The 17177-nt window shown below is 40.8% G+C and overlaps 1 protein-coding gene across 1 annotated transcript; it reads left to right on the plus strand.

Moving 5' to 3' along the window:
- Positions 1-604: 604 nt before the first annotated feature.
- On the plus strand, positions 605-11232 carry FGB (fibrinogen beta chain). The gene is made up of 9 exons (XM_053257193.1): positions 605-735; positions 948-968; positions 2999-3208; positions 5310-5493; positions 5776-6003; positions 7665-7778; positions 8711-8833; positions 9728-10016; positions 10948-11232. Exons 1-9 carry the CDS (start codon positions 649-651, stop codon positions 11192-11194), a joined length of 1503 nt encoding a protein of 500 aa, XP_053113168.1. The 5' UTR covers positions 605-648; the 3' UTR covers positions 11195-11232.
- Positions 11233-17177: the final 5945 nt, after the last annotated feature.

Below are 17177 nucleotides of genomic sequence, written 5' to 3' on the forward strand. Positions count from 1 at the left end.
TGTATGGACAATCCTGCCACTTAAATTAGCGGGCTGCTCAGCATTTGGAGCCCCCCCCATCCCTCCAGGCCTGCAGGGGACTGGACCTCCACCCAGAAGTCTGGTCCAAAGAGCACCACTCTGTGTGAGGTGTTTATTAAATGTGTATGTGTAAGTTTATCAAATAATTAAATAAAATATAAAATATATTAAAAATGTAACTCCATATCAGTCCTGCCAATGTAATTCCATATTGCTATGGGCCAGGAGTGCTAAAACGTGGGTAGCTGAAGTGGAAAGGAAAGAGAGACTGGATCAAACAAAAGTGTCACAATTATAGGCACTTTGCTCATCTACTAGTAACAGATTCTCGGATGTTTATTTGAATTTGGATCATTACAATATTTCCGATCACCATCAGATATTTTCCGGAATGAGCAATTCTGTATTTAAACAACTCCCCTTTCCCTTGTCCTTAAGACAGTATACAGTATAGCGGATGCTGTTGCTCAACCAGTGACTTTGTCAAGCCACAAAGTGACCAATGAAGTTAAATATTAATAGTGGGATGGCAGCAAGAACTATAATTAACTAGCTTAGAAACTTTACATTGCTTCATTTATATATGAGCACTGATTCACTTTCTTACAGCAGAGGAAAGCTGCTAAGATGCTCAAGCAAACTAATATCATGAAACTACTGCTGCTCTTTCTGCTTTCTGTAGCCATAGTCAAATCTCAGGATTATGATGAGGAGGTAAGAATATCAGTTATTTTATGTTGGGTCTCTGCATTTCTTTAGTTTTAGATTTCAAAAATCAGAGGCCAAAGTTAATACATTTTATTTGTAGCGAGAACATCTGAAATTGCAGCCTAAACAAGTATAATAAAAATATTGCATTGTTTATTTTCTGATGTGTATTCATTTTTCTGATTCTTTTTCCTTCTCTCCCCTTTTCCATCTTGTAGGATTCTACTGTTGCACCCGTGGTAAGACTGAATTCTCATTTTCCTTCAAAAAATAACAACAATGCAGGGAAGGATTCTTATGATGGGTTGCTTTCTAGATACTGATTTGGTACTAATTTGCTCCCAAATTACCATGTATAGAAAAATTAAGTCCAGAAATGTTTGTTTCTAGTTTTGGCATTTGTTTCTAAAGCCCTTAAATATTGTCACATACCCCAAAGTGATGGGATTCCTTTTTAAAAATTAGCAATGCATCCAGAGATAAAGCTTAATGGCGGGGGGTGGGGGGAGTCCATTAGTGCAAATAGAATTTTCCAGGCACAAAGATTTGAAATTTATAAATACTGTGAAGCATCTAGTGTAAAACAGCGCTCACAAAATCCCACTGAAGTTAATGGAACTTAAATTAGTCATGACTAACTTGCCAAATTGATTTCAATGGTGTCTAGTCAAGACTAACTTACTCTGGATCCTGCCTCTACTTTGAAATCACCCCAAATTATTCCCAGACATCCAGATTTCCTGGATTAGTCTAACCATTTGAGGCATATGTAGAGCACTAGTTCAGATGAACTGCCCCTCCATGCAATAAAGGAATGTGCTGGGAAAACATCAGGATGTCTAGGAAAGATATCAGGACAGATGTCCCCTTGGTGCATCTCCCTTAATCATGTGGACCAGTTTGGGGTGGGGGGTGGGGAGTGTAGTCCAAACTATCCCAGTGTGAGATTATTCTGTGGACCAAGACAAAAATAATGCAAATGTTTATGTTGTAGTGTTTGTCTTTGTTTAAAATGACTTGAAGCTAATGCAGCCAGTCATAGGTTTTGTGTACTTGTTAACTAAATAGCAAATACACATAAACATGGCAATTGGCAATAAATGGGTGGGGGCCATTTCTTCAAGGTTCTATGGTGGATCAGTGAATCCTGTCCACAGTTTAACTGCTGTTTAATGAATGGTTGCTTGCAATAAATGCTACTTATTCTGATAGTGTCTGTGCCCCATAGTTGAACACTGATTGTCCATTTCTTGCTGCATACTTAATAGTGGTGGGCAGGGGAGGGGGAGAAATTCAAGTTGTTCCCACTTCAGGGTTTGAGGAGCTGCATGAAACATAATTCACAGTATCTTGTAGACCCAGAATCTTGAGAATTTTGCACTTTTCTAGCCCTTCATCTTTGGAACACAGCTTGGGCTTTTTGACTTATTGCTATGAATTTTTTTTTTTTAGTGTAATGATATTAATCATCTCTGAATGTTGTGGAAAAAGCAGAAGAGAGTTCTTTTAAAATAATAATAATACTAAAAAAACATCCTAGTAAACAGGCATAGCAAGGTTGGATTGGGCCATGGGACAAAAAGCAAAGATGGGCTCTTGCCATCTTGGAGGGCCTCTGGAGGGCCCACACCTTCTTCTTCAGAAAGGGACAAGGGGGAGAACAAAGAAGAAGCTGTCATCCAGCCGGTGAGCCCTCCTCCCTCAGGGGCCCATGGACATTTGTCCCTCCTTGTTCAATTATAGCTATGGCGCTGCTAGTAAAGGTAGCATTGTCATTCAGTTTATAGAATGGAAAATACAAAAACCACTTTAAGCCTCACTGGTAAAAATGGTAGGAATGAATGAATGCATACATATGTGTCTGTCTGGAATTAATTGACTCTTTCTGCGCCAAATACCCCTGCTAACTTGGCAAAGAGGCACCTTTTAATGTGGTGATTCTCTTTACTTAGAAGGGGGAGACTAACTGGCCCTATCCACCCCCAGCACAGTACCTCCAGTGACTGTTGCTGGTGTTTATTTTTAGATTGTGAGCCCTTTGGGGACAGGGATCCATCTTATTTATTTATTTCTCTTTGTGCACCACCCTGAGCCATTTTTGGAAGGGCGGTATAGAATTTGAATAAATGAATGAATAAATAAATAAATAAATAAAATACAGTTATGATGGCAGAATGAAATAGTTCTCACAATAGGTTTTTGTAATCTTGATTATTACAGATTACAAAAGTAGCAGTATGATTATCTTTCCCCCTCTGATGTTGTGCAGGCTGAAGGAGAGGGCAAAGGAATGGATGCACGTGGTCACAGGCCAGTAGACCGAAAACGGGAGCCAATTCCAACTCTCAGACCAGCTCCTCTGCCTCCCAGTTCTGGCTTTAGATATCGGGCGCGTCCGATGAAACCTCCTGTCCGTGGCCAAAAGAAAGAGATAATATACCCTGACAGTGGAGGCTGCAAGCATTTGTCAGAGGAGTTGGTAAGTATATTTGCATGGATACAATGGAAGCAACATACTTAGAGTCGTGAGTGTGCTCTTACTTCACCCACTAGATATCACTTAGTGCATGTGCCTATTTCTATGTGCTACTTGTCAAAATATTCATTCCTGAGGACTCTGGATGTTTCAGAATGACTTTCCACCTGAAGTACTCTGCAGCCCCACTTCCTAATGATTACCTTATTAGTTACCTCAGTATTGGTTATAGAGCTTTTGTTTTCTATCCGCTCCTCAGTCTCCATCACAGTTTTTAGAAAGCAAGTGAAATCTTGGCTTTTTACCCAGGCTTTTATGTGAGTGTGTTTTTTGTTTGTTTGTTTGTTTGTTTTGTTGCAGCTGCTCTGTATTTTATAGTCCTATTGTGTATGTTTTTGAACTTTTAATTAGATTTGTATTTTTATATCCTAGTTTGGTATTTTTATTAAACTGTTTTACAGTCTTATATTGTTTGAAATGTTTTGTAAACCACCTTGAGATTGTTTTAATGAAAGGCGGTATAAACATTTATGATTGATTGATTGAATTTATATACCACCTAGTATAAAAATCTCTAGGTGGTGTACAGAATAAAAACATAAAATATAGCACCTTTAAAATTCATAAAAAGATAAAAATCAGAATAGATAAAAACACATTAAAACACATCAAAATTTAAAAATCTATCATTTAATGATAGATAGATAGATAGATAGATAGATAGATAGATAGATAGATAGATAGATAGATAGATAGATTTAAGAGTCATCTTTAATGATTATGGTTCACCTTGTTTACACCTTGTGACACAGATGTAGTTCCTTTCCATTGTATAACATCTCTTATGAATGAACCAGCTTCTTGGATGTAGCTAGCCAGTATGTGTTCCCTTTCTCAATCCCTCAAGGGATTTGAGGGATGAACCCTCAGCACTTCGCCAAACTACAATTCTCAGGATTCTTAGGTGGAAGACATGACAGTTAACCCAACATAGGAACACAGGAAGCTGCCATATACTGAGACAGACTATTGGTATATCTAGGTCAGTATTGTCTTCACAGACTGGCAGAGGCTTCTCCAAGGTTGCAGGCAGGAGTCTCTTGCAGCCCTATCTTGGAGATGCTGCCATGGAGGGAACTTGGAACCTTCTGATGCTCTTCCCAGAGCGGCTCCATCCCCTGAGGAGAATATCTTAGTGCTCACACTTCTAGTCTCCCATTTATATGCAACCAGGGCAGACCCTGCTTAGCTAAGGGGACAAGTCATGCTTGCTACCACAAGACCAGCTCTCCTCTCCTTATAACTCATGTATATAAGTTTGTAATCCATCAGTTAAACCTTGATATAAGCCTGTATTATAGTTATATCCAAAGAATGAATGTGGTTAAGTTAACTTAGCAAGTTAAGGTATTATGGAGAAAGTAATTGGGTTGGAATCTGTAAAACAGTTAGCAGTGTAAGACAAATTAAAACCATAAACCATATACACTCTCTAATAAATTTTCCCAATATTTAAAAAAATGGTCTGTACTGCATATGATTTAGAAAAATGAAGTGCAATGGAAAGAATTAATTAAGTAAAATAGGTGCAAAGCTTGTGGCTAATCAGACCACTTCTTCTCTCTTGAAAACTTTCTGTTGTCCTGATAGTTTAATTTTTCTGTAATGCACAATATACATAAATAACGTATTTACCCGAATCAAAGTCTTAGATGACCCTGAATTTAAGACAACCCCCTTAAAAAGTCGAGGTTAAATACAGGTTATGCCTGCATTTACTCAAAAGGAACAGGACTCTGAATTTACGATGATCTCCTGATTTCTAATATCAAAAAAATATTGAGGGGGAGGGACTAGTATTGGATTCAGGTAAATAGTACAGTATCTTCAAAGTCCTTATTTGGCATCCATCCCAGTTTCTGTAAAAATGGACATGTAGTTAGTGAAGCTGTTTCACTAACCAGTTCACTTACTAACTGCTAGTGAAGGTGCGCTCATTGAAACCTAGAGCCCATTTGGAAATATCAAGGTTTGGTGCAGCAATGCCTCAGAAACCTTGGTCCTAATCTACTGTTTTCATAACAAATAATTTTGTTTTTTAAAGGGAACATTATGTCCAACTGGATGTGAACTACAAAAGGAATTGCTGAAACAGGAAAGGAACGTGAAACCAACTGTCCAGGATCTAAGTAACCAAGTGCATCAGCTACATCAAACTTCCTCAAACTTTTATAGTTACACCAACCAGCTAGATGAGCGATTAGGAAAAAGGCAAAAACAAATAGTAGGTAAGTAACCCATGATATTGTTTATTACATCAGTCAACAAGGTTGCAGAAAAAGCTGTGGTCACATAAATTGGCCCACAGTCTGAGTGATTAAGACGGTGATTACTGGCAAGAATGCTCAACTGGTTTGGTAAATGTGTCTCTTAGAAACCCTAATGATTGCCCAGGGTATAAAGCATATGTCAAATACTGACTATGGTTTACAAAACAGATGAGAATGAAAGGCCTCTATCCCATGAAATAAATGCATCCAGGATATATTTCTTTGCATTTGCTTTTTCAGATAATCAAAATGTAATTGATGAATACAACAAGGATTTAGATCACCACTACGCTTTCATCAAAGAGAACTTAGACAGCAACATTCCATCTACCTTACGAGTACTTCGTGGGACTGTGGATATTTTACAACAAAAATTACTAAAGCTGGAAAGCGCTATCCTGGCCCAGTTGAACAATTGCCGTACTCCTTGTACAGTTTCATGCAACATACCTGTGGTCTCAGGCAAAGGTAAAATCTCATTTCCTTTGTTTGTCCTGCTCTACAGTCAGACCGCTAGTTAGGATGTCACAAGTGCATGTTTGGAGCCTCTTTGTGCAGTAGCTCCCTTTCTTATCTCCCATTAGTATCTGGTATTGATCATCTGATGATGAAAGATAGCCCAATATTGTCCCATCCTTTGTCTGCACCTTCCACCTCTTACGACCACCAAGATCTTTGTTTTGCCCCAAGCAGTTCTCCAGAGAGCAGCTACAGCCTCTAGATCCCAGATTGCTTCTAAAGCATCTTTGGAATAGGACTTTATTCGTGAGAACAGAAGGAAACTGACCATGAGGCAAAGCTTGCTGGAAAATACGCCATTATATATTAAGTGCTGTGCAAAATGTACATTTTAATTCCAATTCCCACTAATTACAGAAAAGCAATGTCTCAGCAGTGAAAGGGCTGTAGTCACAGAAAGCTGGAAGATAATCTCACCTGCTGCTCTTTCCTTTGGCCACCTTTATCTTCAGCCAGTTCATGGGTAAACTGGAACTATATTTCTACCATCCCAGGTTATTCAAAAGAAAATCTCTTATCCCTTTTCACCAAGGAGTTATTCACATATGCCTTCATGCTGCAGGGAATTTGAAGAGCAAATCTGCTTCACAGCAGATTCACAAGATGTTTAATTTGAAGGATTAAATTGACAGTTCACACAGGGTTGGCTCCTTTCTGCAATCCCTGGCAGATCTTTTTCCTGTGCGTTGCCGCCAAAAGCTGGATTAAACCGCAGAACGCTTAACCCTTGCCTTTGTGAGTGACTGCCTTCATCACCTCATGTCCCCCCGCCGCCCCCCCCCCCCCACCAGACCATGTAAGAGAAAACTGCAGGCTAATGGAACCAGCTCAGAAAAAAGGGCTCAGGTTACATCCATTCTGCATATCTAAAGCCTATGTACACTTCCCTTCATTGAGTTTTGAAAAATGCCAAATTACTGGCATGGCCATTGCACACATCAAGGGAGAAGCGGTGGGGCATAACAGAAGCCTCAGGTGTTGTTGTTTTTAAAAGCCACTGAAATTAGAGGATTTTTAAAAGCCAGACATATTTTGGCCTAAGCCAGAATGTGAAGGCTTCATTTGGGGGGAAACAGAGTCCTGTCTGTACTGGTCCTGATAGCCCTCGGGGACTTCAAGGTAAATGCAGCTAATATGTGGACTGGCACATTCCATTCTGGAGGAGATTTGAAGTAAAAGCCCTGTGTGTAAAACCTCCAAATCTTGAAAATCTCATGGCTATCTCAACATAGGTAGCCAGTGAGGTAAGCTAGTATTTCAGCAAAAACTGATGGGGGTGGCGGAAATAAGTTTAAAATTTGTAGGATTTTCCAAAGGTTTGATTACTTTGGTAAGGCTCATGCCGCAAGCACTGAAATCTGTAAAAATCCCTTGTGTGCAAGATATTAATGGGATAACATCAATGAATTATTCTTTCTTTCCTATCATCTTGCAGGGTTGTAATCATTTTCAGACGAAACTGAAATCCAGTAAACATTCATTTAAAATTTCCTATGCATAATGAGCAGACAGAATGGATTTTCCTCTGCTTAGTTTCTCTGTTATGAGGTATTCAGAGAGATTTTTTAAAAGCTTGCTTAATAACATATATAATGAATTTCTAACTGCAGAATGTGAAGACATTTTTAGGAAAGGAAGTGAAGCTTCTGAGATGTATCTTGTTCAGCCTGATCCTTTCAGTAGACCATTCAAAGTTTACTGCGACATGAAAACAGAAAATGGAGGTAAGTGTTATGTTAAAGGAGCTTGGTTTTTGAACACTGGCAAATAATTTCTCACTGACTATATTTATTAGCATCTACAAGAAAACATTATTCACAAGGAGTTATGGTCCATTCATTTAACTTGAAATTAAGAATTTGTTATACATATTCTGCCTCTTTGTGGCCTCCTAGCCAATAGTGACTGGCCCTTGCCCCGCCCCATATCCAGGGAAAGTTGGAGCAAATTTGCCGCTCCCAGGACAGGGCTGGGCTAACTGTGGCATTTTATTCTGTATGTCATGCACATTATCACATTAAAATGAAACACTTTCCAGATATTAGTTTAAACAGCAGAAATTTAAGCATATCCTTACTCTGTCATTGAAATCAATGGGATTTAAAAGTACTTAGCTTTGACAGGACCGTGCACTATATTTTTTCAGATTATTTGAATAGTTTGGGTTTTGAATCCTTTTTTGAATAGTTTGAGTAGATTATTTGAATAGTTTGAGTAGGCTATAATCTGTTCTAATACCTTGAAGCACAGCAAGATAAAAATAAATGTAAGGGTACAATTCAGAAAAGGGTTATTTTACTTAAGTCTAAGTAAACTTAAGTTTTTATTTAACTTAAGCTTATTTGGTGCTTAGGTAAGTGCTTATTTTCAGCATATTGTATGCACACAAGTTCTCCTACTTAAGCCTGTTGAGATGAAATGGGAGAACTTCCAAGTGGAATGTGTTTTTCTCTGAATAAAGCCCCAAAGAATATTTATTTTGTTGAAGCCTTCCTTATGCTGGTAAAATCACGCATGTTAAGACCCAAAGTACTGAGGAAATAGCAAAAATTACTGTGGAAAAGCCTAGGCCAGGATATTTCCTTTATTCAGCATGAAGTATTATCAGTTAATGATAGGTAATATTACATTTTGATGTCTTGCCCATCTTGGACAGGTTGGCTTCTTATTCAGAACCGCCAAGATGGCAGTGTTGGCTTTGGAAGAACATGGGATGCATATAAAAAAGGATTTGGAAATATTGCATTCAGTGGTGGAAAGAACTATTGTGATACCCCAGGTAAGAATCTGACAAAGCAGCTTTTATTTTTTTTAAAAAAAACACCTTAGCTTAATAGTAATAATGAAATAATAGTTTATTAACTACTATTAATAGACTTGTGTTTAAAAATTTTCAGCTGCTTCTGCTGGTGTAGAATCTTAGTAGTTATCTTGACTTTGGAGTGCATTGCTGGGACTTTTATTAGGTCTCTGTTCCATTGCCTACACTTGTGGCCACACAAGCAAAAACGTCAGACTTGGCTTTTATGCCTGCCTCTTTTGCCTGATGTTGCCCTTTTTGGATTTATTATCAGTGTTTGTACAGCAGAGGTGTGTTAAATGGCAGTTTTAGTAGCTGCTTAACAATTATAGAACTTTCCTTTTACAAAGACCCTGGAGAGTATTTTTTTTTTTTTTGGCATGCTTTTAGACCTTCTTCTTTTTTTAGACTGGGCTTGTGTTGTTGGTGAGGAGCCGGGGAAATTACTCCTGAGTAGTCCTACTGAAATTAAGTGATCCTTTTGAGTAACTCCTGGGTACTACTACTATGTAACTTAGACTGGATGTCAGTGCGCTTTGTTTCAAATGGGTTTTCATATATTGTCTTAACTCATAGTATGGCTAGGCCATCTTCTGGCATATCCTGTATCCTGCTTGGACATCGAGCCAGATTAAAAGAGGAAGCTTATGCTTCCACCACCTATATCAGGTTCCCGTTCCACTCTAATGTAGGGACATAGTAGTTCCAGAGGGCTGAAAATAGAAATCAACACACACACACACAAATCTGTTTCTCATAATTCCTAGAATTTGTATAATGGCTTAATTGTTATAGATTTAGGACAAATCAGAGGCTCTTTCTTAATATTTCTTCTGGCAAGAGTTTTATCTCATTTATTTTGTTGTGTCATAGGTGAATATTGGCTCGGAAATGACAAAATCCACCAGCTTACCAAACTGGGACCCACTGAACTTTACATTGAACTGAAAGATTGGGAAGGCAATAAGGTTCATGCACATTATGGAAGATTCAGCATTCAGAGTGAATTAAACAAGTACCAGCTCTCAGTCAGCAATTATCAAGGCACAGCAGGAAATGTCTTACTAGAAGGAGCTACACAGCTGCATGGCGAGAACAGAACAATGACAATCCATAACAGCATGTTCTTCAGCACTTTTGACAGAGACAATGATGCATGGACGTACGTAATATATTCATTTGCACTTGATTTCTATTGGCTTACTGGACCAATGGTCTAACTCTGTATAAGGCAGTTTCCTACGTTCCTATGACACGTTTCAGGGAGGAGAGCTGGTCAAGTCCCTGGCATCTCCAGGTAGGGCTGGGAAAGACTCCTGCCCGAAACCTTTGAGAGCCATTTGCCAGTCAGTGTGGACTGAGTTAGATGGACCAATGGTCTGACTCAGTACAAAGCATCTTCCAATGTTCCTAATCTTTTCCACACATTTGAGAATGTGATTCTTTATGTGTAAACAGAAATGGATTGCTTTCGCAATATTCCACTTTCATAGTGGCATGTTATACTGGAATCATGCTTACCTATGCATAATAATGCTATTGCCATGGAATTATGCATATCTAGGCATAATTGCCATTGAAATAAATAGGTTTTCATTGGCTCAGGATTGTAGCTGCAAAGTTATTTTAAGAGACCATAATCTGGAACATGTCATCTAAAGTCTCCCAGAGATTTAACTGTAAGCAGTATTCATGGTTGGGAGACCTGTAGGGTGATCTTTGAAATATAAAGGTTGATTAATAGGAGCAGTTTTGTCTAAACAAGATATAGATGTTTTTTGATTCACAATTACATATCTGTTGGAAGATAAGAGGATATTTGGGGAGGGGCTGTAGCTCAGTGACAGAGCATCTGCTTTGCATCCAGAAGGCCCCAATGTTCAATTTCTGGCATCTACAGCCAGGGCTGGGAAGACCCTTGCCTGAAACCTTGAAGAGTTAGTGCATATTATGCAGTGACCGAGATGGACCAATAGTCTGACTCAGTGTAAGAGCAGTTTCAAATGCCTATCCACAGGTTAAATGCCTATTCACTTCTTAAAGTGCATATATCTTGTGCCAACATCACTGGCTTTGTATATTTTTCCTTACAGGACAAGCTCCAGGGACAGAGGCCAAGATCCAACAAAACAGTGTGCAAGGGAAGATGGTGGCGGCTGGTGGTACAATCGCTGTCATTCAGCCAATCCAAATGGCAGATACTACTGGGGTGGACAGTATACCCCAGAGAGAGCAAAACATGGAACAGACGATGGAGTTGTATGGCTGGACTTTAAAGGCTCATGGTCTTCCCTGAAGGAAGTAAGCTTGAAGATCAGACCAGTCTCCCAAGTATCATGAGTACTGCTTAAATAAACAATTGCGAATGTTTATGCTCACATCCGTTCATGATACTTGAGCTCAACTTTACATTACATTAAATGAGTTTTTTAAAAGTCCACAATGATTAAGTAAATGCATTGTGATTAAAAGCAGAAACATATTGAAATCAAATCTGCAACTGCCCCATTACGAAAACTTGCAAATACCATTTGTGATGCCTCAGAAGTCCCCACCACAGAACGACTGAAGCCTTTGGGGTAAGCTCAGGGTCCCCTAACCTTTGGTCCCAACCTTGTGGCTGGGGATGAAGGGAGGAGTAGTGCAGCAACAAGGTTGGGAACTCCTGAGTTGACCATTCTTTTTCATGGTTAAGTCTTTCTGCTCCATTCACTTGCCCACTGAAAACCAGAATCAAAGTGCAGTTTTTGATGAGTTTTTGCATAAAACATAAAATAAGCCCTACTAAATTGGACTAAAGCTTAATCTAGATCAGCATTCTGTTTTCAACAATAGCCATTCAGATGCCTCTGGGAGGTTCGCTAGCAAGCCAATTCTTCTCTGTTTGTCCACAGTTTCTGGTATTTGGAGGTATACTGCCTCTGAACATGGAGGTTCTGTTAATTTAAATTAGTGACCTCTGCAAGTAAGACATTTTCTTTCATATTCTACGTACAAATTGCTCCCAAAAATGTAGGCATTAATTTTCATCCCATTTCCCTTTTATCGTTCGAAACCAGACCCCCTCTTTCACACTGCACTATTTATTTTTCTAAAACACAACAGAACATTTTGAATGAGACTCACTCTTGGTATCAGTCATCAAAGGAGATGCAGTTGCCTGATTATAAATTGCACTGAAAAGGTTTGTCATTTTTGACTGAAGAGGGCTGTGACTCTGATGACTCTGTCTTGGTTCTTAAGGAGATGATGCAATGGGATTAATAAGGCATCCCATGACTTATGTCTATGGATGGCATCAGTGATTGCATAGCAGAACGATCTTAGTTCACAGAGCCATTCTTCTTTCACCCTCTGGCCAAGACTTGTGGACCATGGCTTCTTCACGTTGGCCTTTGCACCAAGATATAACTGTTGCATTTACCTGTAAGTCATTATACCTGGCGTAACTGCCTCTGGTGAAATACACACACTTTGTTCCAACTACCTCTATACTTACTTCAGTCTTGAGATGTGTATGAATATAACACTTCTACTTAAGATACACTACTTTTAGGGGCAAAATATTATTTCACATAGACTCATTACACAATGTATGTCCTTTCACTGGAGGGATGGATTCATTTAGTCTTTAAAGATGCAGACCTCTTAAACAGTAAAAAGGTGGAGTACATGCTTTTCATACAGAAGAACTCTGGTTCAATTCCTACATCTCCAGCTAGGTCTCAGCAAGCAGAAGTAGGAAAGACTTCAGTTTGAGAACATGGAGAGCCAATCAATCAGTAATATAGAGGAGGGGTTTCCAACCTTTTAGAAAACAATTGTACCCCTTCTGTCACAAGCCTTCAGCAAAGGTGCCCCACAGAGACTCTGTGTGTGTGTGTGTATGTGCGCGCGCATATATATACAAATTTAAATGTCACAGTAATGACATAAGCTACTCCAGTCATTGGCCTGCATCCAGACCAAGTTACTAATGAGTTGGAAAGGAAGGAAAGGTTGTGCCGTCGAGTCGGTGTCGACTCCTGGCGACCACAGAACTGTGTGGCTTCCTTGGTAGAATACAGGAGAAGTTTACCACTGTCTTCTCTGATGCAGTATGAGATGATGCCCTTCAGTACCACCTTCCTATATTATATCACTGCTGCCCAATATAGGAGTTTCCCATATTCTGGGAAACACACCAGTGGAGAATCGAATCAACAGCCTCCAGCTCTCTAGGCAAGTTGCTTCCCCATTGCGCCATTAGGTGGCCTTATTAATGAGTACTCCCACTGAAATTAATGGGACAAGTAAACTTGTAATGGACAGGTGTACCCATTACTTTCAATGGAAGCACTCAGTGCAACTTTTCTGAAGCCTGTCAGGCTGCGTAGGCTGAGCTTAAGCACGTAGGCAGCCAATCAGAAAGAGAGGAAGAGAGTGTTTACCTTTCTCCCTCCCCCTTCTGCAGCAGACACATTGCTGAGGACATGTTGAGAGAGCAATCCTCAGATGGGGAACATCTGAGCACAGCTGCAGCATGGGGAGGCAGGGAAGCTCTGAGTACCCCCTGGGAGTCCTTTAAGTACCCCTCAGGATACTAGTACCCTCTAGTGGGAACCCCTGGTGTAGAGCTAGGTGGACTAACAGACTGCTTTACTATGTCAGTTACAATTTTCCATGAGTTTATAATCTCTGCACAGTGGCACAACACGATCCCAGTGTCATGTTTTGTTATACAACGCATGTGTAACTGGAACAGAAATTAAGTGTAGGATGCTGGGCCCCATCCTACAATCTAAGGGCTATTTTTGCACAGCGTGTCAATCATGAGGAAGTCAACAAGAAGTGCTTCTGGAGATGGCCAGTAATATGAGAAAGCAGCTGGCTGTGTGTGGATTAGCCCTGTCACTTGGAGAAGCTCCACCTAAGCACCACATATTTCTAGCAGCAGTTGGAGTTGGCATGAGGATCTTATATGTAACCAGGTGACAGGTCCATTCACATGGCAAACCCATTTAAATGTTATCACACCCACTAGCAGTTGCTGAAAACACTATAGACTGGGGAGTTGGACTGTTATTGGTCTTCAACCACTATGACCGGGAATAATGGCAACCCTAGCCCCAAGTCATTTTGTAAGCCAACTTTTAAGTTTGATTTTTAACTATAGGTTCTTACAGCAATTCCTCAGTCACTGCTCATCTTCTTCTAGGCCCAGAGAAAGTGTGTTGCTCTAAAATTATTACTTCTGGGAAGCACAACACTCTAAATATATCATACCTAAGCACTTTCAATATTGCTACGCTACCTGGCTGCCATGTTGTACAAAGCTGCCTTCACTGTTTAGCCAGTGAGCTGATTTCTATGGTTTACAAACTGGATGAAACAATTTCCAAAGATGTGTATTAGCCATGGTCAAGGACTTAAAGCCTAACAGCCATATCCCAAATTTTTATGTGGCCAGGAGCAGAAGAACATTTAATTCCTGCCACAGCATCTCCCTCTCCACCAGTTCAGCCAGCCCTCTATGCTGCTGGTTCACCAGTCTCATGTCCCCCACCTTCTTCCCAGTCTCTTGCTCTGCATAAAAGTTTCAACTTCCTCCGGCCAAATGAATCCATCTCCTTGATGTTCTAACACATGTTCCCTGAAGGCCTCATCGTTAGCAGAGAGCGCACCAATTAGCCCTCTCTTAAACTGAGCCATGATCCATGGATAGTAGTCTTTAGATGGTGCAGGACTCAGACAAGAAGTTGAAGGCAGGAAATGAAGCAAGAGTCAGAACGCATTCACAGTAACAGGAAACCGGAGGTGAAGGAGCCTGAGGCTGAATATTTTGTATGTCCGAAGGCATGCAATTCCGTTTCCATCAAAAAAGCGACCCAAGGTTTCCCTTCCCAAACTCCAGTTTGAACCCTCAGGTTGTAATGAGTTTAGCTGCTTCTACTTGAGGTTTGTGTTTGGCTGCGTTACATCCAAAGGCAGAATTGGAGTTACAGCAAGCTGTAACTGGAGTTGAAGGAGGAAGCTCCTCCCTTGCGCTGGCTGTGATTGGCTGCCAGGGCTGTCCTTCATGCCAGGAGGAAGCTCACACAGCCAGTTCCTCCTCCGCTCTGCAGTCTCCAAGACTGCAGTTTTGAATGTCTGCAAAGCACAGTGGGGTGGAGGGGGCCACGGCTGGACCCATTACTTGCGAATGCAGCCTCAGAGTCACACTAGGGGCTGGAAACCAAGCAGAGGAAGCAAGATCACACAGCAAGCAGTAGGTCAACAACAAAGTCCAGGGACAAACTGGATGAATAAACCACAATCAGGGGCCAGGTATTAAGCCAACAGTTAGGAACAGTGTCCAGGGTCAAGCCAGCTAGACAAACTAGAAGCCAGGGTCGGAGTCAGGTAGTAAGCCAAAGGTCAGAGAAAGCAGTTAAATCAGAGAGAACAATCACAACGCTCAAGGAGACCTTGCTAATGAGGAAAGGCTTGCTTTGGATGGTGATGACCAATAGCTTGGGTGGCTTTAAAAGGGGCTTAGACAAATGCACGGAAGACAGGTCTTTCAGTGGCTACTAGTCTGTTGGTTGTGGGCCACCTCCAGCCTCAGAGGCATAATGCCTCTCAATACCAATTGCAGTACTGCAGGGGAGCAACAGCAAAAGAGAGGGCATGCCCACACCTCTTGACTGTGGGCTTCCCAGTGGCATCTGATGGCCTCCTGTGGGAAACAAGATGCTGAACTAGATAGACCTTGTGCCTGTTCCAGCATGGCTGTTCTTATCTTGTTGGGTGGACAGAGTCACCAGGGAGCAGGCAGTCCTTAAGCTATCTGCCTGGGTCTTAAGCTATTAGGAATTCAAAGTTAATGACCAGCACTTGAATTGGACACAGACACTAATTAGCAACCAGTGCAGTTCTTTTAAGATTGGAGTAATATGGTCAGTTTGGCTGTGATTGCTGCATCCTGCATTAACTGACGTTTCCAAATACTCTCCAAGGGCATATAGAGTGTGTTGCAGTAGACCAACTTTAATATGGCCAAGATATGGGTGAGGATAGCCAGATCTGCCTTCTCAAGGAATTATGTTCATTAAACATGCTTTGAATTTCACGGTAAGGAACTACAGGGATTGGTTAATTAAACAGGGTTATATACAGCTCCCTGGCAGTGTTCAAAACCCAGGCCTGAAGCAGGATTTCTTTTAAGCCAAAGGAAGAGGAGTTTGGGGACTGAGCTGTTCTTAAGACAGCAGAGCTTATTTAATTCAGTGCACCTGAATAAAATGGATGTTGGGGCAGTGGGGGAGTGAAACGTGAACTTTTGAGGTGTGAATGCACCTTCTGTGTGTGCACTGATAGATAAATATCAACCTGGAAAAGCAGAATGAAAAATAGGACCTTGTTCCTCATACAGAACTAACTCCTGGCCAAAGTTCTGCCTAATCTTTCTACAGTGTGCAGCCAAATACAAAGGAAAGAAGAGCAGAACAAACTGCAGTGGCAGGCCGATGAAATTTCTAATTGGCCCCAGCAGACAATATCCACCCAGAGCTGGCTGCACCTAGGTAATTTTAGAGCCTGAACCGAAAGGCCCCCCCAAAACCAGCTCCCAGTTAAGCATAATCACACACCACACACACACACACCTCATGACACACACAGTATTTTTAACATGTGGGTTCTTGAAAGCACAAATAGCAACTGAGCTCACAAGAATGTAAGAATATGAAACAGGTCTATTTATGCAAGCCACCTAATGATGCAGTGGGGAAATGACTTGACTAGCAAGCCAGAGGTTGGCAGTTCGAATCCCTGCTCATATGTTTCCCAGATTATGGGAAACACCTATATCAGGCAGCAGCCATATAGGAAGGTGCTGAAAGGCATCATCTCATACTGCACAGGAGATGGAAATGGTAAAACCTTCCTGTATTCTACCAAAGGCAACCACAGGGCTCTGTGGTCGCCAGAAGTCGACACTGACTCAACGGCACACTTTACTTTGATTGATTGATTGATAGATTGATTGATTAAGTGCCATCAAGTCAGTGTCAGCTCTTAGCGACCACATAGATAGTTTATCTCCAGGATGATCTGTCTTCAACTTGGCCTTCAAGGTCTCGCAGTGGTGCATTCATTGCTGTCGTAATCGAATCCACCCACCTTGCTGCTGGTCATCTTCTCTTTTCTTCAACTTTTCCCAGCATTATAGACTTCTCAAGGGAGCTGGGTCTTCGCATAATATGTCCAAAGTATGATAGTTTGAGCCTGGTCATTTGTGCTTTGAATGAAAATTCTGGATTGATTTGTTCTATGATCCATTTGTTTGTCTTCCTGGCTGTCC

Source organism: Hemicordylus capensis, chromosome 5, assembly GCF_027244095.1.
Source record: "Hemicordylus capensis ecotype Gifberg chromosome 5, rHemCap1.1.pri, whole genome shotgun sequence".
Lineage (NCBI taxonomy): Eukaryota > Metazoa > Chordata > Lepidosauria > Squamata > Cordylidae > Hemicordylus > Hemicordylus capensis.